Consider the following 26,821-nt stretch of genomic DNA (forward strand, 5'->3'; position numbering starts at 1 on the left):
AGGTTTTTTTAGGGGCTATGAATTTTTAATTGTCTGTTTGCTGTGATTAATAAAGATTTATATTATTGTAATGGATTAACTATGTTGGGTTTATATTTTTCTAATTAACTATGGGGATACAGTAATGGTTCTTATTTAATTTTGGATATTCCCTTTATATTGGTAAATGGATCTGTATATCCAAATTGTGTTACTAACTTCTGCTACGTGTCCGCCTGGGGCTTCCAGGACATCTTTTGTCTGCTTGCAGCTTGCAGCAACTCTGCTATACCTGTCTGCGGTATCAAGGATGTCTACTGTCTGTCTGTGGCTTCCAAGAAAGCAGCTACCTGTCTGCGGTTTTCAGGACATCTTTCTGTGGGTTCCAGTAACTCTGCTACCTGTCTGCGTTTTGCTGGATGTTTCTAGTTTTGCTGTGGCTTCCCATAACTCAGCTACCTTTCTGGGGTCTCCCAGATGTCTCCTGTCTGCCTGCTGCTTTCAGTAAGTTTGCTACTTGTCTGCGGTCTCCTGGACATCTCTAGTCTGCCTGCAGCTTCCTGGAAATTTGCTACCTGTTTTCCAGATGCAACACCTGCCTGCTGCACCCTGGCCGTGTGCCCATCCGGACCTTGGGCTTCGAGGATCCACCTCAGCTAGCGAACCCTCATGACATTTTTGTCATGAGCTTCAGTCAATTACAAATTACCAGACTCAAACTTTTAATATCCCATTCACACATGGTCTTAAAAAGTGAAGCTGTTTATTTCAAACTCACAGAGCAAGAAGTAGTATCAATCCAGACATTTTTTTCATTTCTTTTTAAATTATTTCAACAACATTTTCATAAATCAATAGTAAATATGATAAACTGTGTTGGATCAGAAAAATTTGCTTCTTTTTCCACTTATGAACCACTTGTCACCCCCCACCACCCACCTCCTAAATGCATCATTCATTCTGAAAAACATCTGAAATATATCTTGGTCTAAACAAGGTGAACTGCCAGCTCACTACATTGTCAGATTTCATTGCCTAATAAATAAATAGAGAGGGGAGAGGAGGAGGGAGGAGCACTGATACACACAAACAATGCTGCATCGTTTAACAAGTGATTTAGCTCACTTTCAGTGCTGGAGTCACAGTCACACAGCTCAGTGCTGTTGTATATTGTCAACTGTGGTGCTGTTGCTTCTCTATTTTCTACAAAGAAAAAGAAGAGCAGGAATCCCTCTCTCAGGTGGAATACGTTTCTCCATCAGTGGATGTTGCAGGCAGATCAAGGTATGCAAAGGCAAGAAGAGTTGTTTTCTATCAGTTCATCAGCATGGCTAATAAAGGGGGAGGCCAAAGCAAGTAAAATATATTTTTTTTAATCATAGTGCGGTATATAGTGAGGTTGCTTATCATACAGTTATTTTATTTAATTTTATATGTAATTATTTTTGTTAAATTGAATATCGCATAAGATATAAACCATATAAAAGTAAATCCACTCAGAGAATTTATGTATTCTGGTTTAATGTGTACTTGGAAAATAAGAATCAGACTTAACAAAGTAAAATATATATCATAAAAAAAATCCCATTGTTTTGATTTCTATGGGACCATTAGCAACCTTTATTGTAAAATACATGATTTTCTGTATTCCTGATCTAATCCATACACAGATTTTTTTTCTATGTAATCCCACATGTAATTTACCAAGCAACAGAATATATTGGATATATGATTAATTAAACTATAAAAAGGCAGCCCATGTGCAAAAACATAAAATGATATAGAATAACATTTTTTTTATAATTATAGCTGCTTAACATCGCCATATATGAACTGTAATATATATAAAATTGAACATAAAATATTACAATTAAAAGGTAATGTTTAAAAAAAGTCAATGAAATATCCTTTAATGTCATCCACAATAACAATACAACGCAATGAATCTCATTTGCAAAATGACTAATAATAGTCAGATGAGCCCATTTCATCATTTCATCAAGCTCAAAAAAATATATTTTTGTTCATCTAGTAATTTAGCATCCTGTGGATATTAGATTAAATATTTTTTCAAGACTTGGATCTTGTATTGTAATCTATGTTCACGTAACATTCTTTTTCCCTTAACCTAGAATATTCTATTATTCTCTCATACAATTTACAAACATAACTTGGAACCCATCAAATATCTTACCGGACTTCCAACAGTGCATGTAATGTTTAAATATACAAACCATGGCATCTCTAGTTTTAGCACATAAACACTGCCACTCTAAGGATGTCCCATGACATGCGGAAAAAAAAATAATATTGCAGTTTTCTGGAGGAAGAATTTGGTAAATGTAAGAAGAAACTAGTACTTCCGGTTTAGCCATAACTTCATGTAAAACATTTTTTTAGATATATTACTCTCATACACCAATAATAACAGGGCTTAGTTATTGCAAGGTGATGGGTATTTTTGCATCCATGTTTTTTCATGTGCATCACCATGATACAATTCTGTGACGTAAGCCTGCAAAATGTAACTGTTTTCACATTGCACTTAATAATAATGAACATTCAGTATCACCTGCTTTGTAGGCACCTGAAAAATACATGATATTGACAGATAGACTCTAAGACAATCAGTTTAAAGAATGAGTAAGTAAAATGCTATCTTCATACAAGAGCCACGTAAGTCTAGGACCTGAGAGGTATGCAGATATAGGTTACTGAAGTGCCAAAGAACTCGTCTGATAAAAAAAAAACCTCTATACTTTTATGATCTTCTAAAACCCAACTGCTTTTGTCTCGTATTCCTGTTTCTATTCATTTTAAATGTGTTTCTTCATCAAGAAAATGTTATTGGGTCAGTCTGGTGAATATGGCCATAGCACAATGAGCTAGAGTTAAGTCATCTTACTATCCTATAGTCGAATGTACCACGCAAGTCCTGTGAAAGAATGATGACTGCATGCAATCTTCATTAGTTCTAACCGCACTGTAGCAGGGTGTCCACACAGCACTCTCATGGGTCTTCCAAAATTACGGAGGCTTTCAAGTTCCCACCCTTGGACAGTTGAGATTTCTTATGTTTACAAGGCTGCTGTGTACATTTGCTTCTATATTTTGCCAAACATGTACAAAGAAAATCCATAGGACCCATTTCAGCCACATGAAATCACAGTGAATCGCTTTGAAATACACGACATGTTATGAAGGACAATTCCAAGTAGGAAGACCAAAACACATGCAACTAATATGACAGTGCAAACTCCAGACCATGTAGAACTTTTAACAACTCCTCTTCTCTCGTGTTCCTCCTCTCCTATGTCATGGGTCATTGCACCTTGGAGCGGTTGTTGTTCCATAGGCACAGTCACAACAGTGACTGGTTTTTGCTGACTTCCCGGTAGTAATCTGCAGCCTATATCACCAGGCAACAAAGCTCTTTCTTTGGTAACAGGAAGTGGCCACATGTAACATCCGTTGCTTGGCAATTTAATAAAGACCGGGGTGTTTTCTGACGTGTGAGGGATTGCAATGACTGCAACAACATCTGGGTCATCAGGCAATTGTGATACAGAATATCCAGGGGGTAGCCTTGTAACACCTCGGCACCAAGGGCATCTAAGGTCTTTCTGACTAGCCCTCATTTGCTGTAGACACACCGAACAGCATGTATGTTTGCAATCAAGCAGTTTCGGTCTTCTTCGAGGACTATAGTAATTAAAACAGATTTGGCATTCTAACAGTGAATCCTGGGAAAGAGTTTCCATGATCAAATTGACCTAATTATTCAGTGAAATGGTTATTAACCTTATTTTCTGTATGTAAATGCGTTTCGGGCAATAAGTAAGACGTTGTAAAAAAAGATCTGCAAAAGGATATAGAAAAGAAGAGGTTAGATATTGAGTTGCAGTCATTAGCTGAGATCATAAACTATTCTGTACACATTACAAGCGGTGTAACCATTTAGGCAATCAGCAAGGAGAGGCATAAAGGTCGCCTATCTTCTAGTAAGAGACCTCATAAACCTTAAAGCAGCTTGAAATTATGTAACTTGCTAATATAGTGCTATGCGATTGTCCAAATCCTCCTGTAGCTACTGCAGTCCCTGCAGCTGCGCTTCTGCTCTGGTTCTTGACATAGGACAGAATGTGCCCTCAGCACTGAGTGAGGGGGGCAGCTCACTTCTCATCTCAGTAGCTAAACTCACGAAGCCAGAAAGGGCGATTGGCTTATCTATTGGGATAAGAAGTCAGCGGTTCTGTGATTAGCACAAGGCTGGAAGTGCAATGGCAGGGGCCTAGGACCAGGAGGAGCACAGGAAGATTTAGGCCCCTGAACTAGATGAATAAATATATATATATTTATTACATACATACACATACTATATAAATATACACTGACACATTATATAATTTACTATTTGAAACTTTTTTCACCTAGAAGAACATACTGTATCTGCATGGAGCAAGTATGGCATCCCCACAGCTCCCTAGTACAGAGATTTATGGTCGGCATGCATTGCGGTACAGGAACATGGAGCTAGTCTCTTCTAGAAGCAATGTTTCTATGTAGTAAACTTCACTACATTATGGATTCAATGGAGTGAACTACAAAAAAAAGCAAAAACCTTTGCTTCCTTCTGTATAAAATCAGCGTTATAAGAAGGTAAAAGAAAGGCTCCATGCACTAAAATGAGATCTATAAAAAATGAATTACCAGTACATAGTTATTAAATATCTTGCCTAATCGAGCAATTACTATAGAAAATTCTGAGTGTTATATATTAAGACTATCCTTGCTGTTAACAGAAAACAAGGTTTAGCTTTTCGAGACTGCATTGAAGGATGACCTCTGCTTTGGAGCAACACTAATGCTTTCTCTAAGACAGGAGGCCCATAATATTTCTTTATATTTTCAAACATGTTCCTGACTAAATCATTTTAAACAATTGACCCACAAATAATACTCTTTACAGTTGAAATCTAAAGTATAAGTTTTCTTTTTATTTACAAATATAAAATAAATGCTCATTATAACAGATATTCTAGGGATGGTTTTAGAATTGCTCCCCACTGCTGTTTTCTATTGAGGAGCGTTTAATGCGTGCTCCTATATACAGTAAATGTGCCAATTTGGAAACGTCTGCTCAGTCTTGCTTTGCTCTCTGCTCCACAGGGTATATGGAGGCTTCTCAAACTGCAAATGCATCTAATCTGGCAAAAAAAGAACACATGGCAGCTTCAAAAGCAGTCAGCGCACCATGCCAGGGATCCCCGCACACCCAGGGGAGCAGAGAGCAACGCAAAAAACAACATGCATGTCCATCTCCTCACATTTACTTAGATGGACATAGTTAAAGTCTAACTGTATTTTTTGTTAACTGGTAAGGATAAGTTGTCATGTGTGTATGAGAAATAACACCATTTCTTGCCATCAGGTGACTTATAGCCTCCATTTTTAGCAGACTTTTCCATTTCTCTAGACGCCTCAGCAGTTTATCCTTGTGTCTTTCTGCTGTTTCCTTCCAGCTTCTGTCCCCTCTCATTAAGGGTTTTAGAGAATGTAGGGGTAATGTGATCTCTCACTGCTGACAGATTTGTGGAGGCATTTTTCTCTAATAAGATTACAAAGTTTAAGGCCCATTTGCATTATGTGATCTGCACATTAAACGACTGCCGATCAGTACATATTTGTCGATTGGAGGTCGTTTTATAACCTGTTTAGACATAGGGATCGCATAATATTATGCACGCAGAATAATCAGTAATCGTTGAGAGCATAGGCTGCTATTGTTCTTGGCAGCATGGGTTCTGTTCACACAGGACGATGTGCTGCCGAAAATGACGCTTTGAACCAGCCAAAAGATAATTTCACTCAACAAAAGAGGATTTTGATCATTCGTTGGGTGATCGGCAGCCTGTGTACACAATTATTAGGAAAAAAGACGGTTCCTAGGAACAATCGGTCATGATAATCATGCAGTGGAAATGCACCTTTACTTTTGCTTGTACTGTTAAGTATAAAAAATAAAAGGGTGTTCACTATTTAAGGTTATTTGACACAGAGTTAGGAGTGCTATTCCTACATTCTTGGAATCACTAGAGATATAAGCATTTTTTTTTTTTTTTTTTAAACCGTGAAAAAACAAAAAATGTTTATTGTTATAGTCTGGATTTAAAGGGTTTTGTCACGGCTTCCTTTCCTCCTGGTTCCCTCTTTGTCAGGGGCCAGTGCACTCCTGAAGAACGACAGTTTAGACTAGTGGCTGGTGGTCCAAACTGAGCACTCTCTCAGGCTGCTAGTACAGTCAAGTTAGCCTCTGCAGCATGGAAGAAACGCATGGGGACTGAAGCTGGCCAGATCTGTTCAGCTTCACAGCAGTGCAAGTGTGACACCCCAGGGGTCTGGTTGCCACAGTGATAGAGATATTACGTCTGAGAGCAGGTGGGAGGTCTCTTGGTCAGGGATCCTATGCATGCCACACCTCCTGCCCAGTCCTGGGAGGGGAAGAACTTCCCCTATATAAACCTAGGGCTGAGGCAGGGTTAGTGAGTAGAGAAGAAGTAGAGAAGAGAAGCAGCATAGGAAGAAACAACAGGAGCTCTGTGGGAGCAGTGTTACAAGGAGTCAGGGGCTGGCAGCTGCAGAGCTCGCCCTGACTGATAAGCTATCACCGGACCCGGAGTCCGAGGCTGTGGGGACTAATCTTTACCCAGCAGCAGAAACCACCCGGCAGGGGATTTCAGGTCCTCTGGCCAAGAAACCCGAAGGCACGGTCACACGCGTGGGACCAGCACCGCCGTCGTGGAGCGGACGCCACTAGAAGGCCCCGAGTCACCGGCCATACGGGTGAGCACCACACGGTACACTCAGGGACGTGGGCTACTTATACCCGCCTCTAGCAAGGTAGCCAGAAGAGTACAGTCAGTTTGGGAGGCCTACAACTCCGCCTGGCCAGGGGAGATCCCATCTGCTCGAGGACTGACCAGGCCCCAATCGCTAGCCAGTACTCCGGGAGGGTCTATCTTTGTCACCAGTAAAGACCCTGAACTACACCGTACCGTCTCCGAGTGGTTCCTGCTACCCCCATCATCCACGTCGGCTGCCCTGAGGCCATACCCCTCCCGTTGGGGGTTATACTATCACGCTGCACAATCCTACCACCGGCCTCAGCGGTCTGCCCTGCAGCAGCAGCTCCTTAGCTGCACTCAACGGGTGGCGTAGTCGTCCAACATCTACCGCTAATACAGCGCCACTTAGTCTGACTCCCTGGGCACGGACCGGGTCACCGCCACGAGACTACAACCCTCAACAGATCCGGCTCCGGGTAAGCTCCCGCGTGCGCAACGCAGCGCGACACAGGCCCAGGGGCGCGTCAACTTTTGGCGTAGTCGGCAGGATCTCGTGCCCGCAACCACCGGGTACTGCGTGCCTGAAAAAGACTGTTCAAACTTACCTGTGGTGAAGATTCCCGTCATCCGGCGCCATCTTCAGCCTTCTTCCCGCCATACGTGGAGTTTTCCCGCCATTGGACGCCATCTTGAGGACGCCGCGCGGGAAGAAGACGGGCGTGGACTCCGAAAGCGCGCGAGAACTGAAGCCCCGCCTCACGTCCGGACGTTGCGTAAGGTCCTGGAAGGAGCCCAGCAGACGCCGACGTCACAGGAGCGCGACGGAAGGTCCTCAACCCTGACGATCCACTGCGGAGCCGCGGCCTACGGAAGAGGATCATCGCAAGGTAGGCCACGGTCCACTAGGGGGGAGAAGGATGTCGGATACGGAGAAGAGCTTCACCGCTTCAACCACCGCTGTGGCGGTCATGCCTTTCACCATGCCCTATATCCCGGGGGCAGCCTGGCTACCCCAGTACTCGGGGGAGTCACATACCCTGCATGACTTTAGAGAAAAGCTGGATAGCCTCTTCCAGGTGTACCCCCTCACAGAGGAGCAAAAAGTGAGCATCCTGGTGGCCCAATTAACCGGGGCAGCCCAAAGGGAGGTAAAGTCCTGGCCACCTGGGGGGAGGACTGTCGCAGGGATACTAACCCGGCTGAGGGACACCTTTGATACCCGCACCTCAGCCGAGATCAAGCTTAGATTCTACGGGTGCAAACAGCGGGCACATGAGAGTATAAGGGACTATGCCCTAAACCTACAAGAAGCCCTGAGAGCCATTAAGCAGACCGACCCTGACGGCGTGGGAGACGAGGACAGGCTGTTGACTGAACAATTTATAGAGGGTTTATATTGCAATGCCCACCGAACCCAGTTGCGGGCAATGGCCTTACAGGACCCTCATCTGGGATTTGCACAGTTCAAGGACAGAGCCATCCGGGTGCTTCGAGAACCGGCACCAGGTGGCGTTGTGATCCACAGACGCCCCACTACCACTTACCACCAGGAGGCGGCGCCCTTGTCGGCAGGGCCTGTGGGAGCTGATGCGCAGGCTTTGAACAATGACCCGGCTCCAGACCTGCACCATCAGGTCCAAGAGCTAGCTAAAAGCGTTGCTGCGCTAACCCGAACTGTGCAGTCTTTACAGGTTTCCACTCCAGGGAAGATCCAGCTGGCATCCGGACCGGAGGACATCCCGTGGCGTCGACCAAGGAGGACCCCACCGGCCAGAGGAAGACCCAGCGACCGATACAACGAGGACGGACGACCCATCTGCCGCCGCTGCAATCAACCCGGACATATGGCAAGGTACTGTCCTTTAAACTGGCACAACCTGGGGTAGAGGGCCAACCCCCAGGAAAAAGATCACCAGGCCCATCGAACTGGCGCGACAAAGATGTGGGAGGACGTCCAGTCTTACCCGTGGTACTGGATGGCATTCCTATGAGTGCCCTGCTGGACACCGGGTCACAGGTCACCACCATCCCGTACGTGCTCTTCAAGCAGTACTGGAATGACTCGGATATCACCCGCTACCCTGACGACGACTTGAGCATCATCGCCAGCAATGGTCAGCCCGTGCCACAGATTGGATTTAAAGAGGTGACCATTAAAATCGGTAGAGTCGAATTGGCGGCACAGGGACTGATCATTGTAGACATTGACAAACACGAGAGTCACCCAAAGATAACTCTAGGAACTAATGTAATTGAAAATTGTCTTGCAGAGGTGATTTTCCTTTTACAGCAGGTTGCCAAGAACGCCAGCTCCGGCCAGCAGCGAGTGCTCCAGAAAGAGATCCGGGCACTGATGCGACGGCAACAGCTAGAACTCTCCGGTGGTGAGATTGGTAGCGTGCGAATGTGTGACCCTTTCCCTATTGCCATGCCCCCAAAAAGTGAAATGATGATTTGGTGCCGGGCAGCTATTGGTCTGAGAGGTAGAGATTACCAGGCAATGGTAGAACCAGTTTACTCAGACAGTAGGCCCACCATTTTGACAGCACGGGGGGTGGTCAATGTACGCCATGGGAGGGTGCCCGTTCGCATAATAAATATCGGGAAGAGGGAAGTGTACCTGCCCCGGTATGCCACGCTAGCCAAATTGTATACCATCAATCAAGATTCCATACAGTCCGTAGAACCCTTGCCTCCATCTTCCCCGGAGGAAGGTAACGGCTCTAAGAAAACGATGGAGGACTGGTGTCAGCAACTACATTTGGGTACTGACTCCACTCCCTCACACCAGAAACAGGGAGTCTATCGGGTGGTTCAAGAGTACGAGAGAGTGTTTAGTAAACACCCGTTAGACTTCGGGCGAGTCAAGGGGGTAGAACACCACATCCCCACGGGAGACCATCCTCCCATAAAAGAGAGGTATCGACCCGTACCCCCTGCACACTACCAACACGCCAAGGGGATGCTTAGAGACATGAAGGAGGCTGGGGTGATCAGGGATAGCTGTAGCCCCTGGGCAGCTCCACTAGTCTTAGTCAAAAAGAAAGACAACACCATGAGGATGTGTGTAGATTACCGGAAAATCAACCGTATCACACACAAGGATGCGTACCCCTTACCAAGGATAGAGGAGTCTTTGGCTGCTTTAAGATCTGCTAACTTCTTCTCTACCTTGGATCTCACTAGTGGGTACTGGCAGGTTCCTGTAGCAGAGGCGGACCGGGAGAAGACCGCATTCACCACCCCGATGGGACTTAGCGAGTTTACCTGCATGCCGTTCGGACTCTGCAACGCACCAGGAACCTTCCAACGATTAATGGAGTGCTGTCTGGGCCACAGAAACTTCGAGACGGTCTTGTTGTACCTGGACGATGTCATCGTATATTCCAAGACGTATGAGGACCACCTGAAACACCTGGCGGAAGTGTTCGAAGCTCTGGCAAGCTACGGCCTAAAGGTGAAACCCTCCAAGTGTCACCTCCTGAAACCAAAGGTGCAGTACCTGGGACACGTGGTGAGCGCTGACGGAGTGGCTCCCGACCCTGATAAGATCACCGCAATTAAGGAATGGCCAAGTCCCTCCAGTGTAAAAGAAGTGCGGCAGTTCCTCGGGTTGGTAGGCTATTACCGCAGATTCATCCCCGGTTTCACCAAAAAGGCAGCTCCTATGCAGGACCTCCTGATAGGCCAGTCCCGGAAGGCCAAGAACCAGAAGCCACCCTTCAGATGAGAGAAGTTAGAAGAAGAGTCCTTCCGCCAGCTGAAGATGGCCCTCACGGGGGATGAAATCCTGGCGTACCCTGATTACAGCCAGCCCTTTATCCTCTACACCGACGCAAGTAACATCGGGCTAGGAGCCGTGCTGTCCCAGATCCAGCAGGGGAAAGAACGAGTAATCGCTTACGCCAGCCGAAAACTGCGACCCACCGAGAGAAACCCTGAGAATTACAGCTCATTTAAGCTAGAGTTCCTGGCAGTGGTGTGGGCAGTCACCGAACGCTTTAAGCACTACCTCGCTTCTTCCTGGTTCATCGTGTACACGGATAACAACCCGTTGACACACCTGGACACGGCAAGACTCGGTGCCCTAGAGCAGAGATGGATGGCCCGTCTGTCCAACGCTCCAATACCAAAGCGGACGCCCTGTCCAGGATGCCAAACCTACCGGACGTAGGAGAAGATCCAGAGGGACTGGAAGAAGTTGAACTCCCCGCGTTCCACCGTCATGGGACTATCCAGTATTCCCATCGGGTAAAGAGTAAGCAAGCCGCTACGTTTAACCCCTTGCCTCACTACAACTGGGAGGAAACGCAAGACAGTGACCCTGCCGTCCGACTGGTGAAGGAGATGCTGACTCGGCCAGAGGCTCGGCTTGACCCAGACGCTCCGGAGGAAGCCAAGCAACTATGGGCTGAGAAGAGTCGACTGTTCCTTTACAAGGGGAAGTTGTGCCGCAGAATGGTTAACTCCCGGATGCATGAACTAATCTGGCAAGTAGTGGTGCCACGAAGAGACGCAGCCATGGTGATGGAGGCATACCACGACGGGGCTGGACACTTCGGATGGAAGAAGCTGGAGTTCCTGCTGCGCGAGCGGTTCCACTGGGTAGGCATGAGGGGAACCATCGAGAGGTGGTGCAGAGACTGTGGCCCGTGCAACCTAAGAAGGAAGGACCGTGCCAGCCAGAAGACTCCCCTGCAGTCCATCGTCACCCGGCAGCCATTGGAACTGGTAGCCTTGGATCATGTAAAACTGACCCCAAGCAGAAGTGGCTACGTCTACGCACTAACCATCGTGGATCACTACTCCCGGTTCTTGGTTGTCGTCCCCGTCAAGGACTTAACAGCTCGAACAGCAGCTAGAGCCTTCCAGCAGCATTTCTGCCGTCCACACGGGTACCCGGACCAAGTGTTGACAGACCAGGGACCTGCCTTTGAAGCGGAGGTCTTCCAAGAATTCTGCACTCTGTATGGCTGCCGGAAGATAAGGACAACACCCTATCATCCGCAAACTAATGGGCTTTGTGAGAAAATGAACCAGGTGGTAATGGATCTTCTGAAAACGTTGCCCCTGGAAGAACGCAGTCTGTGGCCTGAGAAGCTGCCGATCTGGTGGACCTATACAACCACATCCCGGTAGGTTCCACCAACTGTACCCCGGCTTACCTAATGAGGGCGAGACCTGGTAAGTTACCTGTTGACCTGGAAATTGGAGTCCTGACACCCGAGGACACTTCACCAGAAGCAGACTGGGACACAGAGAGGCAGCAGCAGTACCGGAGAGTACAGGAGAGTGTGGAGCGAAGTCTCTGTCAGGCTAGGGAAAGACAAGAGAAAACTTACAACCAGTATGCTCCCGCTGTTCCCCTGGTACCCGGAGAGCAGGTCTTGAAGAGAAAAAGACGGCTCCACAAGTTGGACGACCAGTGGGAGAAGGACCCGTACACCGTACTGCCCTCAAGCCACGACAACCCAAAGGTCTGTACCATCAGTAAAGACGGAGGGGAAACCACGACCATTGTATCCCAGGATCACCTGAAGAAGTGTCCCGAACAACTACGGAACCCTGAAGAGGAACAAGAAGACCCTCGATCCGTAGAGGAAAGGGAAGACATGGTTAGTACTGTGCTCGGAGACTTCCCTCGGTCTTGGACTCAAGTCAATGGCGCAGTTGTGGTACCCGTACTCACCTTCCTCCAACCAGCATCCCAAGCACCTACGGAGCGACAGGTAGAGCTGGAAGAGCAGCCGGTCCAGGAGGCAGAAGACTCCACACAAGCAGAACAGGAGGATCAACCCTCTGCTTATAGTGAGCCTGCCGTACCCCTAGTGAGCCAAGGAGCCGGTAGACAGCTGCCCAGTTTACCCTTGACAGCTCCTACACCCTGTAGTTCAGGGCTAGACAGTCAGCTCCGTAGGTCCACTAGGGCCACTAGAGGCCAGTTACCCGCACGTTGGAGGATTTGAAGTGTATAAATTGTTTTATTTGTGGTTACCTGTTTTTCTTGTTGCTTGTGTATAATTATGTGTTTCTAGTTGTTTATAGGAGTCTTTGGTGGATTTACCGGGAATCCTGTGTACATAGTTGGAGCGTAACCCAGGACGGACTAAAGACTGTTAAGGACTCGGGGCAGGACAGACCCCTACCTGGTTACGTCTCCTTGTTTTGGTGAAATGGACACCTTGCTTTTCTTCAAAGACTGCACCCGGTTACGGACATGCCGTGACCACCTTTATGTGTTTTTCTTATTGTATCATTATTGTTATACCTTGTTATGTTTTCCCAAAAATATGTTTAGTCCCGGAGTACTAAATTTCACTAGGGGGGAATGTGACACCCCAGGGGTCTGGTTGCCACAGTGATAGAGATATTACGTCTGAGAGCAGGTGGGAGGTCTCTTGGTCAGGGATCCTATGCATGCCACACCTCCTGCCCAGTCCTGGGAGGGGAAGAACTTCCCCTATATAAACCTAGGGCTGAGGCAGGGTTAGTGAGTAGAGAAGAAATAGAGAAGAGAAGCAGCATAGGAAGAAACAACAGGAGCTCTGTGGGAGCAGTGTTACAAGGAGTCAGGGGCTGGCAGCTGCAGAGCTCGCCCTGACTGAGAAGCTATCACCGGACCCGGAGTCCGAGGCTGTGGGGACTAATCTTTACCCAGCAGCAGAAACCGCCCGGCAGGGAATTTCAGGTCCTCTGGCCAAGAAACCCAAAGGCACGGTCACACGCGTGGGACCAGCACCGCCGTCGTGGAGCGGACGCCACTAGAAGGCCCCGAGTCACCGGCCATACGGGTGAGCACCACACGGTACACTCAGGGACGTGGGCTACTTATACCCGCCTCTAGCAAGGTAGCCAGAAGAGTACAGTCAGTTTGGGAGGCCTACAACTCCGCCTGGCCAGGGGAGATCCCATCTGCTCGAGGACTGACCAGGCCCCAATCGCTAGCCAGTACTCCGGGAGGGTCTATCTTTGTCACCAGTAAAGACCTGAACTACACCGTACCGTCTCCGAGTGGTTCCTGCTACCCCCATCATCCACGTCGGCTGCCCTGAGGCCATACCCCTCCCGTTGGGGGTTATACTATCACGCTGCACAATCCTACCACCGGCCTCAGCGGTCTGCCCTGCAGCAGCAGCTCCTTAGCTGCACTCAACGGGTGGCATAGTCGTCCAACATCTACCGCTAATACAGCGCCACTTAGTCTGACTCCCTGGGCACGGACCGGGTCACCGCCACGAGACTACAACCCTCAACAGATCCGGCTCCGGGTAAGCTCCCGCGTGCGCAACGCAGCGCGACACAGGCCCAGGGGCGCGTCACAAGCAAGCTCTGAAGCAGTGATTCCCAAACTCCAGTCCTCACGGCCCCCCACAACAGGTCATGTTCTCAGGATTTCCTTAGTATTGCACAGGTGGTGAAATTCTCACCTGTGCAATACTTTGAAAATCCTGAAAACAACCTGTGGGGGGCCGTGAGGACTGGATTTGGGAAACACTGCCCTAAAGCATTGAGCTGGCAAGCAGTGCGTGCTCCTTGCGTAAGGAACCAGCAGCGGCGTAACTAGAGTCTGATGGGCCCCGATGCAAGATTTTTACCGGGTCCCCCACCATCCTGGTATATATGTCCCTTATCCTAGGTTACATCCTGATATATATCCGGCCATCCTGGTATATGTCCCTTATCATGGGTCTCAACCTGATATATATATATCCCCTATCCTGGTATATATGTCGCTTATCCTGGACCCCTTCCTGGTATCTATATCCTCCATCCTGGTAAATGTCCCCCGCTCTTCCGCTGTTAATACATAGAAAAAAATAAACCATTATACTCATGTTCCCTCCATGCAGCGTCCTCTTCTGAAGCCGGCAGCTGACTTCAGCGTGCAAGCGACGGGAGCACATGACATCACTGCCATGTGCCCCTAGTCACACGCACTCCAACGTCAGCTGCTGGCCTCTGATTGGCTGGAAGTCTGTATTGCCGTGCACAGACCCGACGGGTCTGTGTGCTGCAATACACTTCAGCTGAAAGTGTGTCCAAAGACGCACATCTAGATGAAGTACTTGCTGGTGTCGGCGGGCCCCTCACCCGCCAGGCCTGGTCGCAGTGGTGACCTCGCAACCACATTAGTTACACCCCTGGGAACCAGCCATTCCACGACTGCAGAGTGGCTAGTAACCTAGGCATTGATCTGTACACAATAGAATTAAAAATCCCTCTGTTCTTGAGAACAAAGAGGATTGTTAATGAGAGGCAAATTACAAAGTCTCCTGTTTTTACCAGCACTTTGCAAGTTTTCCTATCACTGAAGATGAGAACTCCTTTAGCTATGAATAATGTGTATTGGACAATGCCTTTGAAGATGACCGCTGTAACAGTTATGTACACTCACAAACCACATCCACTACTTTTGATAACATTTTAGATTTGTATGGCTAGCGGTATCTCCAATAAATATCCATCTTTCACCAGACCTATCAGAAACTTTAGAAAACTTTTCTAGTAAATTATTATTTTGGCTTCTGCTGATGTAAAAGGACAAAACCCTAAATAGTGTCGTTATCTAATACTTATCCAACTTGTATGCAATTTGTGTTGTCTAACTGTAATATTTGAAAGTATTCCAAACTTTTCTTAAGCGTTTTATAAATTTGTATAAACTAAATTCCATGGAAAGCACCTAGCTATTCGGGTCTTTCTAGGAAAAGCTAGTTTACCTTATTATTCTACTTATTTCTTGGGACCGCAAGATGATGAAAAAACTGGTTCTGCTTTACATGATAAAATCAGATCTGAACAAACACAATTTGCAACAGGATAAAAAAAATCTGAATATTACTGTGAACCAAAATAGTTTATAATAACCCATATTTTCAAGCTCCTTCCATCTAAAGTTCATGCATGAAAGCACAAACGAATACATATTTATGGTCTGCGGGCCTGCAGTCCTAAAAATATATACACACTAAATATGCTAGGAATGCTACAGGAAATTCTTCAGCACATGGATATTTGAAAACAAGTACCGTAAATTTGTCTAACAGTATTTGGTTTTCTGTGTCCGAGCCCTGAAATACAGTATATGCTGGGAAAATCTCTCGGCACACACATGAAGCATATCCATAGGGGTCCATCCAGCCAAAAGAGGCCAAAAGTGTCCTTCTGACTTCCATTACACCAATATATATTTTTTTCCTATATAGTGTATTTTTTTTTCTTCTACAACTTAAGCAAAAAGGGCAACATACACCTGTGCAGTGCCATACCTTGGGGCCTTTCAACTTTGGTATGATACTATGTTCACATAGTGTTTGCCCCTATGTTCATTCTTCAGTGGCTCTGTCGGGGCTTATGTCCGAACCTCCATGTACCCTGCCAGGGCCATTGACTATAATGATGCACACGGAATCACAGTGGGATCTGTAGTGCATCATTTTCAGCTGTATACGTCTAATTGAGGGGGGCAGCAAGACATAGTTGACTACATCTTGCTGCCTGCCTGAACTAGGCATATATGGCTGAAAATGATGCAGCAAAGAGCACACTGACTTCATCTGCATCAGCAGATAACAAGATCCACCATTTATAGTAAGATATATTACTGCTGACTCTGCTTTCCCTCTCTTCATAATGAACTTTGCACAGGCTCATTAGATACTTTGACCATATGTTTTGTATTGAAGGCTGACCATTGTGGCTATGTACTTGTGTTGTTTCTTGAAACAACAGGAAGTATGAGTCTACAAAAGCCCCAGTGGCCAGTGTGAAAATTGGATTTATATTTATTATTACTACAGATTGTGATATGGAAAAAATAAATAAATAAAAACCATTGGCAAAAATTTTACTAAAATACATTTAATTCTAATGATATCTTCCCTTTAAGATCCACAGATTGTCAATTTATGCTGCAGATGTATGTGGGAATTTTACCCTTGACCCCCAACACTCCTTCTTTGAGTTGATATCTGCAGTGACAAATGCCACTGCTGGTACATAGCCAATACTACCGTACATTTCCCCTAGAAAATGTCAGCTTTTGCTGGAGATAAGAGGAGCAAGATAGGAAATAACTTGATTTCAGAATTTCAAAATGGACTGTCTCTGACGGAACGACCCCTCTAAGGGGCATTTCTAAATGCCAGAGACATAGCTAAACTAGTTAAGCTGGGTGTAGCTGATGTACATCGATCCTGGAGCGTTAAAGGATTTGTGTATAGACACAAATATTCTAAATTTCATGAAGCAAGCTCAGAGCCAGCGCTGTTAGAGATTTAGCATTGGAGTCCAGAAGCTTCAAGTTACACCTCTGCTTCTAAGGAAACATCACAGTACACTAAACACAAGGATTAAGTAATGCGAAAATTCTTCAAACCATGTTGTATTATTTATGACAGTAAATCAAAGAGATGAAACGCTTTGAGGAAGTATATCTTGACAGATAAAGTATATCTTTGAAGATATGGCGGCAGGACACACAATTTTCCCCCTGCATTACCTTCCTCTCATCAAGCATAGCGGTGTACTGCACCATCATTTCTTTGAAGAAAGCAAGCGTCTTTATGTAGCTCCTTCTCTCCTTTATTCATAATGTACAAAAATAGTAGAAAAGTACTGTAAGTAAAAAAAACAAACTAAGTGCCGACAAGGCAAAAAATTATTTGACTTATCCTGCACGATCATCAGATCACCCTAGATTTATATCTATCCATCCATATAGTAAAAAATACCGGGACAGCAACAAACTGGAGGTGTCAACGTTTTGGCTGTTTTCAAGTTTGAAAAAGGCAGTTCACAGCCAAAACTTGCCACACCAGATGGGCTAATAAAGTTCTCTTTTTTATCTATTTTTTGAAGTGCTGCCTGCTTTTCTTATACAATATTTATCTATCTATCTATCTATCTATTTATCTATCTATGTAGATTACCTTTCACAGGCATACACATATATAATAATGCCCTATAAAAAAAACTCCTTATGGGCCCTGTCAGTACATTTTCTGACAGATTAAGACATTTTTATTAAGTTAAGGAAGCTGTCTACTTTTTTTGTTAATGGTCATAAGGTCATTTAAAGGAAATATGCCAGGAGGTTTTTGCTATGTAATCTGAGAGCAGCATGGTGTATGGGCTGAGACCTTGATTCCATCAATATGTCACTTTCTGGTCTGCATTCTGTCATTTTGATACAATCACTGTTTTTTCTGCTGTAGATCTAGCAGTGCTCAGAATGCTGAGCTCTTTATAACTTCATCCACACCTCCGATTGCCAGCTTTCTGTGTATACTGTACATTGACAGAAAGCTGCTAATCAGTGATGGGGCGGGGTTACACAGAGCAAGTGACTAGAAGGCATGAGACACCTAGTCCTGGAATGATAATCTCCTGCTAATAACATCACTTATATTGAAACAGTCCAGTAAGTGACAAATTGCTGAAATCAGGCTCTCATCCACTACGTCATGCTACTCTCAGATTACATAGTAAAAAACTGCTGACAGATTCCCTTACAAAAAAATCAGAGATTACAAACCCCAGACATGACAACATTTCTGCAGCAAGAAGTGGAGACCAGCAGAGGTTACATTTTACTTTTTTATTCTGTTAAAAAAAAAACTTCCAAAAGAACGGAAAACCCATATAATGATCATCTGAATTTTTCTAAAAAGGGACAGTTCTGTTAATACTGTTAGAAAGTGATGTGGCAGTATCCCCATTTCTGTGCAGCAATCAACAGATTCTTCAAAAGAGCACACACCCTGTTAATGAATATGGCTTTGGCTAAAAACACTAGTCTGCACCTTTTCCAATACATTTCTAAATAGAACAATGAAACATTTGTTTTATTAAAAGAGCAATTTGCACTGCATTTCATCTACTTTCCTCGATGGAAAAAGTTAAATAGGTGCTTTAAAAATATGAAAGTAATTCTGAATATCATCATGTTTATACATGAGATAACTGGCATATATACACTGATAAATCTCTATTATAAAGCTCCCATTTCATTTTAAGCGGCACATGATAAAATAGGTAGAATTCTGCCACCACTAGAGGGAGCACAGTGCACTTGGATTTCAATTGAACTCAGTGGAAGCAGAAAATATGTCTATGTACTGAGACTTAGTGAAGGCTGCAGGAAAATGCTAGGACTATATACATCAGAAAGCAGGAGAAAGTTCATCATCAAACCCCCTCTTCCCACTTCTCATGAAGGTGTGATGTTTATGATAAGTATACCCTAAACTTTCAAGGAGTGGTTGACTACAGGACTACAGGTTGACTACAGGACTACAGGTTGACTACAGGACTACAGGTTGACTACCGGACTACAGTAGTTGACTGTTTCTTAAATGGTGAAGTGGCCTCAATAAAATTTAAAAACAAATAATACATACTCACCTTCTGGATCATCATCGCCATTCCAGCAATCTCTGTGCTGTGTCTCCCGGCGAACACATGCCATTATTATGTTACGTGAGTGCTGCAGACAATCAGAGGCAGTTGATGGGCTGGAGCCTTCACAATTCAGTCTGATTGTTATGTCCCATGAGAGCTTCTCCAATATTACATGATTGCCCAGAGACACAGCACTGGACCTGGCGATGAGTATGAGCTTTTTATTTTAACGACACCACCCCCTAAACTCATATATCATTAAGTAGTTTCAGTAGTATCTGAGGAACATGGATTTAATTGTACAAGAACTGATTGTCAGAATTTGGGTCACAATTTATTTTAAGTCCTTGCAATCCCATGATGCCCATTGGAGGATTCCTCAGTCGGGTGGCCCAAGGGTAAAGGAAATGATTAATACTTGGTGGTCCAATGGACTGAAATGAGATTTATATAGTAAATACTATTTTTCCAGGGGAGATAAATATCAGTCCGCAGAGGATTGCAGTTATCAGGAATGAAATCCCTCTGGACTATTTGCTTACCTCAGCACCTACCCAGAAGGCCAAAAGTAGCAGTCGCTGACCCTGATTAATGCAACTACAAAGTAAAGTTGCCCATACATGTTCGATAGCTGGTCCCCATGCACACAGACACTTGGCTAAGAATGTACTTGTTCTGTATGGGGAAAATTAAATCAGCCAATACCATACAGCTATAGTAGTTTTAATAGCTGAAGAACAAAAGGATCTGAAATTTGAATTTAAGCTTCCTAATGATGCTCTTTTGGAAAGAGTTGGGAGTCCCCCATAAAAAAATTTGATGATTGGCGGGTTTGGCTGAATTTGAATGTCTATGGGGGGCCTTAGAGGTGTTTTTCATTAGTTTGATATTGATGACCTATCTTTAACATAGGTCATCAATATCAGATTGGTGGGGATCTAATACACGGCAGCCCCACAGATCAGCTGATATCAGCTCTGGCACAGAACACTCTAGCGCCTTGAAACTGTTCAGTGGCCGCTGCTGGGACTGCAGATTAGGTTCTGTTCAAGTAGAAGCTGGTTGGGAAGCGCAGGAAGGGTCGAAGTGCACAGAATCTCCACCAATGCAACCAAAGTAGAAACTTTGGAATTACAAATTCTGAAAAAATCCTAAGCAGTTTCTAAAATGATCTTAATATACATGAGCAAGAGCATTGGTTATCTGGTGTTATTCATTGTATAGTTTTCAGAATAAATGGAGCTCTCTCTATATTGTTGATAAAGAATGCCTAAGCAAATTACCATGTCTTCTATACAATAATAACCTGTGAATGCAGTAAAGTCACAAGCAAAACAAGTCATTGTACTGCAGAGAACAATGGGTCATTATGGGATCTACAATAGATACAGTCTGTATAGTGTCATATAGGACTTATTAAAGCGTGACTACATTCTTACTCATCAATCTAGCTGCTTTCAGCTGAGATTCTGCGCTCTTACTTGTCTCATGACAATGCATGTCTATGCCATTTAGATGTGATGGGGAAAATACTGGAGGTCGCATTAGTTCTAGTTTTGTTCTCGAAGGTCATACACTATTTAACCAGTACAACTTGTTAAAGGGAACCTATCACATTTCACATGGTGCCCTACTTGCGGGCAGCATGTTATAGGCCAGGAAGAGCTAAGAAGATTAATGCATGGTATTTTGGGCAGAGACAGAATATTATTATAGTTATGAATTCACAGCATTTATTCAGGAAGAGCTGCCCCCACCTCGTCCCACCCCTCTCACCAGTGATTGACTGGCTGCGGTGTATCTGCATTTATACATGCAGCCTCTTAAGAATTATTGAAAGGGGATTAGAAGTCAGGGGGGCACTACCTTCAATAATACAGAAAACTGTCTGAAGATTACTGATCCTCTAAACTACTGAGTTTTGAGGTTACTATCCTGTCTTTTCTAAGAGAGAAGACAATTTAAGTTTATCACCTATCCACAGGAAAATTAAATGTATGACACTGGGACCCTCACCAATCCTGAGAATGGGGGTCCTCTAGTCTCTTGTGTGAATGGAGTGAGACTGCATGCGTGTTACTACAGCTCCATTCACTTCTCTGGGACAGACTATCTCTATCAGTCCTATAGAAGTGTATAAGGCAGTCGCCTCACCCCGCACCCACCAATCTCAGGATTGATGAGCAGCCTAGCAGTTTGGACACCTGGGATCATGTATCTAGCACTAATCCTAAGGATAGGTGTTAAATGGTTTTTCCCTATAAACACATTGAATATAGAATGTTAGTGAGGACATTTCTTTTTATCTTAAATGCATGTATTTGGGGCTGAAAAGATATTTTTGCAATTGGGTTTCATTAAAAATGTTGCACTGATTGGCTTTTACAGGCTTTTTGTTTTACTGTACATTCAACTTTGATGTGGTCATAAATCAGTTAAGAGGAGCTCAGGAAAAGTAAGATAAAGAGTTACAGAACCTCTGGACAGTTAGTCTGACTGACGGATTCTCAGTTAATTCACTCTGTAACCAGCAGTGGACAGTGCAACACAGCGGCTATAGAAGGTAAACCGTACAAAGGTTTTAATGAAACCCAGATGCAAAAATGCTTTCAGCCCCTAATATATGCATTTACGTATAAAAAATATGGTCTAGAATAGTGTGGAAATTAGTCAGGGGGTAAAGGGGTTGGGGCATTTTTTTTTCCTATAATTTATCATAAGATCAAACAAAAGTTTACAATCATTGAAAAAAAATTGTTATTGAAAAATTTGTCAGAGTTAAATTGAATATGTCAGCAGGTTTTGCTATGTAATCTGAGGACAGCATGAGGTAGGGACTGAGACATTGATTTCAGCGATGTGTCACTTATTAGGCTCTGTGCTGTTGTTTCAATACAATGAGTGTTTTATCAGCAGGAGATTGACTGTCGGACTGGTGCCAGCGTGCTCCTGGTCCAACTCCACCCCCAGCACTGATTAGCAGCTCACTGTCAATATACAAAGAAAGCTGTGGTGTGGGAGGGGTTAGCTTTCTGAGCTCTGCTGGATCTAAGAACTCTGATTGTGTCACAAGTGCTGAACGCAGTAATCTAAGTGATACATCATTGGAATCAGGGTCTGCTTCCCTACACTATGAAGCTCTCGATTAAGATAGCAAAAACCTGGTGACAGATTTCCTTTAAATCCTCATGTAAACAGGCACCTCCTATATATTAGCAGATGAGACAGGAGGACAATGACAAGAAATATCAAAATGACAAAAAACATATGATTACTGTTAGACGTAAATGAAGGTTTTTCGAACCAACAACTTGTTATAGCACTTACAAATAAGGACCTTTGCTTATCTGTCCAGACTCCCATTGCCTCTGACCCTGGCTGCCCATAGTCAGCTTCCTCTCTAGTACAGGCAAGACCCTACTGTTGACCTCTCACCTCTTGATCTGAGTCTGCTCTTCTCCGGGACAAAATGCCTTACAGAATACACGTTAGAAACAAAGCAGCCATCACTGTCATCTGATCCAAGTGGTAATGTGTTTCTTGGACCAGTGGTGCTGATCATTTAGAATGACACACTTGGAGCTTGCATCTATAAATATCTGACATCAGATGTCTTTAATGTCTTTAACTGACATCACAATTGCTACATTAGGAAATGTACTATGGCCTATAAATCACTACTACATTAACCAGAATGGCAATGAAATACAGTAATGATAATAAGTAGTAATAATACTAATAATAGCCATCAGTCCAACAACCACACCATTACAAATCCTGTAACAAAGCTCTGAATAAACTAAACTGCACATACGATGTATTTATCCTGTACAGACACACCCCAGTCTTTGCTACACTTTTATGCACTGTGTGTCTGCTATTGTTGGGACTTGTTTTATTAAACTGTGCTGACATATTGGCCATTCTTCCCAGTCTCAAAGTTGAGTCAAAAGCCAATATACAAAGGACATCAATTTAGCAACAGGAAAAGGAATTCAATTCACCAAAAAAGCAACTGTGCACATTATATAACTATATCCTGCCTTAGAGAAGTCTATAACACTGTATTTATTGTAATTGAGCATATTCCCATTTTTTTTCTCATTAGAGCTTTAATTATGTAAATGAACATTCCAAAAATGGTCCAAGACACAAGATGGACACATACACTGTGAATGCCAATAAAGCCGAATTTGCTAATTATTTGCACATTTGACAGCCACAAATACAATATATCAATCACCCTGGTAAGCCAACTACTTAATGATCAACTTCAATGATAAAGTGGATACATGTAAACTTAACTCCGTATAGTCAAATGATACAAAGAGTTAAATCTTGCAAATATTAACTAAGCACACACTTATTTTTACTTTGTACATACTAAACCAAAGGTCTTAGGTATTAAGAAACACAGAAAAGTCAGATCCAAGTCCAGTATTTGTCTGTAGAACATCTATGGTCATTGACACACAAAGCCATAATGGGAAACAATAGGATATCATTGTAAGTCAGAATACATGTTACAAAACAACATGTTCCTGTAGTCCACCTGTACCAGCTAAAACTAGTTTACGCCAAACTGACATCATAGCCTCTGGTCAATCTACAAACAGTATGATGTAGTGCATTAGATGAGTGCACACACATATAGGAATTGTGATGCATTTGCTAGAAAGTGCCTATCAGTTTGCCTGCAAGTAATAAATGCAGAACATCTCGCTGGCAGCAGCAGGCAAAATATATAAACTGGATTCATTAGTCCACATTCCCAGACAAATTCTTGCAGTATGACATCAGGCAAATCTCTGTCCCCTGTGGATTTAGGTATACATCCACCCCAAAAAATGCAGCCAGTCCCATATGTAAGCCCAGCTACTATACAGACTCCCAGAGCTCTGCAATCTACAGAGAAGATCCATGAGCATTCCCCTTTGTTTGTAGCTTCACATAGCACAGAGCCTGTAATGATGCAGCAGCCCACAATGTATCTGGAGATGTCCCACAGAGAGTCTGGCTGTCTATGCCATGCTCCCCAGTGATCACCAGTGGACATTACCTGGGTCTTCCTGTGGTCTGATGCTCCCCAGTGATCACCAGTGGACATTACCTGGGTCTTCCTGTGGTCTGATACTCCCCAGTGATCACCAGTTGACATTACCTGGGTCTTACTGTGGTCTGATGCTCCCCAGTGATCACCAGTGGACATTACCTGGGTCTTCCTATGGTATGATACTCCCCAGTGATCACCAGTGGACATTACCTGGGTCTTCCTGTGGTCTGATGCTCCCCAGTGATCACCAGTGGACATTACCTGGGTCTTCCTGTGGTCTGATGCTCCCCAGTGATCACCAGTGAACATTACCTGAGTCTTCCTGTGGTCTGATGCTCCCCAGTGATCACCAGTGGACATTACCTGGGTCTTCCTATGGTATGATACTTCCCAGTGATCACCAGTGGACATTACCTGGGTCTTCCTGTGGTCTGATGCTCCCCAGTGATCACCAGTGGACATTACCTGGGTCTTCCTATGGTATGATACTCCCCAGTGATCACCAGTGGACATTACCTGGGTCTTCCTGTGGCCTGATGCTCCCCAGTGATCACCAGTGGACATTACCTGGGTCTTCCTGTGGTCTGATACTCCCCAGTGATCACCAGTGGACATTACCTGGGTCTTCCTGTGGCCTGATGCTCCCCAGTGATCACCAGTGGACATTACCTGGGTCTTCCTGTGGTCTGATGCTCCCCAGTGATCACCAGTGGACATTACCTGGGTCTTCCTGTGGTCTGATACTCCCCAGTGATCACCAGTGGACATTACCTGGGTCTTCCTGTGGTCTGATGCTCCGCAGCTCCTGCAGAATGCGATCAGCTGCTTGTGCTCAGTGTTATGCAGGCAGAAGTAGGAAGCAGCACAGGGCTTTGTTCTGCCAGCACTGAATCATACACAGGCAGCAAACCCAATCATAACATCCTTTTACTGGTCACAAAGTAAATCACTGCTGGGATCTAACATACCAGTGGCTGTCACCTATCTCATACCCATAGTGGCTTTGTATGTATGGATAATAAACACATAGACACACATTCACACTGGCTACATGTTGTTTACACAGCTCCCTGCTACATAGCATGCTGCAACACACAACAACCAGGAGCATCCAATAACATTGTAGCCATTCATGACAATGCAGCAGAGTCAGCCTCAGCCAAGGGCTATGCTATTTACACAACATGCAAGAGGGGCAAGGAATAACCTACAAGCTATGCCCAAATTATATGCACTTCTGTGCTGTCACCTAGTATGGTGAGGACATCCAGGAGCCAGGACTGAATCATTGCCAATCACTAAGCAGCACGCACACAATGAAGCCAGGCAGAGACATCAACAACCAGGAGTCTACAGAGCAGTGCCAGGAAGCCACAGAGGATGAGCCACCCACCTGGTACTGGAGAGCCTGGTCCCTGGGATGAGCAGAGTCCTGGTCCCAGCACTGGCAGCTCCACCACTGCGTTATGTTGTGTCTGGGCTGCTCCCTTCTTGTCACGCTGCTGAGCAGGGAGAGGAAGGGGAGTTTCTAATGCCTCTGCCTGTTACAGAGGAGTCAGAGAAAGTAGTTACACTTCCCACTCTCCCCTCACCTACACAAGGTAACCCCTAAAATCTACTGTGTCCTGTGAGCTGCTGGGAATCTCACTATTTTATTACTGGGTTCATGTGACTGTGTTTTATAATAAGGCAAATGGGTGGAATTGGTCTGAAGGGAAGCACCACTCCCCTACAAGGGACAGTAACATATGGTTCTGGTTAAAGGATCTAAAAATGCAATGTCTAACTAACTGTAAGATATATTGCAATTTAAAAAGTTGGTAGCGATTTAAAGAATGTGGGAAAATGTGTAATTAGCAAGTCCTCCAAGCATGCAGCATAAGACTGGGATTCCAGGTCATGGAGTGGTTTTGTTGTTTTGCGGAGTAGAAAAACTGGTGACTTTTATGGTATTGAAGCTCAGTTCTACAGTATTTATTATTATATATTATGCATTGCTTATATAGCACCATCATATTCCTCAGCACTTTACAGACATTATCATCACTGTCCCTATTGGGACTTACAATTTGCATTCCCTCCCAGTGTGGAGTGTGGGAGGAAGCCCACACAAACATGAAGAGAACATACAAACTCCTTGCAGATGTTGTCCTTGGGGGGATTTGAACACCGGACCCCAGAGCTGCAAAGCAACAGTGCTAACCACTGAGCCACCTGCTGCCCACAGTATATTATGCTCATAAAAATGAGGGGACAGGAGTTTATGTAATGTTCACCTTAGTCAGCAGGACAACTAAAATGTAGCACACCCAGATACCAGTAACCAATGACATCAAGGCCAGACTACTGGTGGGCCAGTTAGCAGACTGGAAGAAGTGGTACTGTTTCAGGCTGTGGCCCAAGCAGAACTGGCACAGAGCACACAAGAGCAAAATGCACAAAAGATGTTAGTACTGCTGCAGATGGACCCACAAGATACTATAGACAGTATCATCCAACATCTGGAGGCATTGTATGAAGACTCTACCCCAGACATAGGGGG

At 44.7% G+C, this 26,821-nt stretch overlaps 1 protein-coding gene across 3 annotated transcripts; it reads right to left on the minus strand.

Moving 5' to 3' along the window:
• Nucleotides 1–725: 725 nt before the first annotated feature.
• RNF152 (ring finger protein 152) lies at nt 726–25,951 on the minus strand. Of its 3 annotated transcripts, none has more exons than XM_073678649.1 (2): nt 25,673–25,951; nt 726–3,838 (listed from the first exon to the last, which is right to left on the minus strand). In XM_073678649.1, exon 2 carries the CDS (start codon nt 3,738–3,740, stop codon nt 3,129–3,131), a length of 612 nt encoding a protein of 203 aa, XP_073534750.1. In that variant the 5' UTR covers nt 3,741–3,838; nt 25,673–25,951; the 3' UTR covers nt 726–3,128. The 3 variants fall into 3 exon arrangements, with proteins under 3 accessions (XP_073534750.1, XP_073534751.1, XP_073534752.1); XM_073678650.1 differs by lacking the exon at nt 25,673–25,951 and adding an exon at nt 25,051–25,197; XM_073678651.1 differs by lacking the exon at nt 25,673–25,951 and adding an exon at nt 24,286–24,306.
• Nucleotides 25,952–26,821: the final 870 nt, after the last annotated feature.

This window comes from Phyllobates terribilis, unplaced genomic scaffold, assembly GCF_046119375.1.
Source record: "Phyllobates terribilis strain yellow unplaced genomic scaffold, ASM4611937v1 Scaffold_4__5_contigs__length_816908805, whole genome shotgun sequence".
Classification (NCBI taxonomy): Eukaryota; Metazoa; Chordata; class Amphibia; order Anura; family Dendrobatidae; genus Phyllobates; species Phyllobates terribilis.

What these genes read in the sequence shown, in the direction of transcription:
- RNF152 (XM_073678649.1), bottom strand. Translation starts at nt 3,740, where the DNA reads ATGGAAACTCTTTCCCAGGATTCACTGTTAGAATGCCAAATCTGTTTT.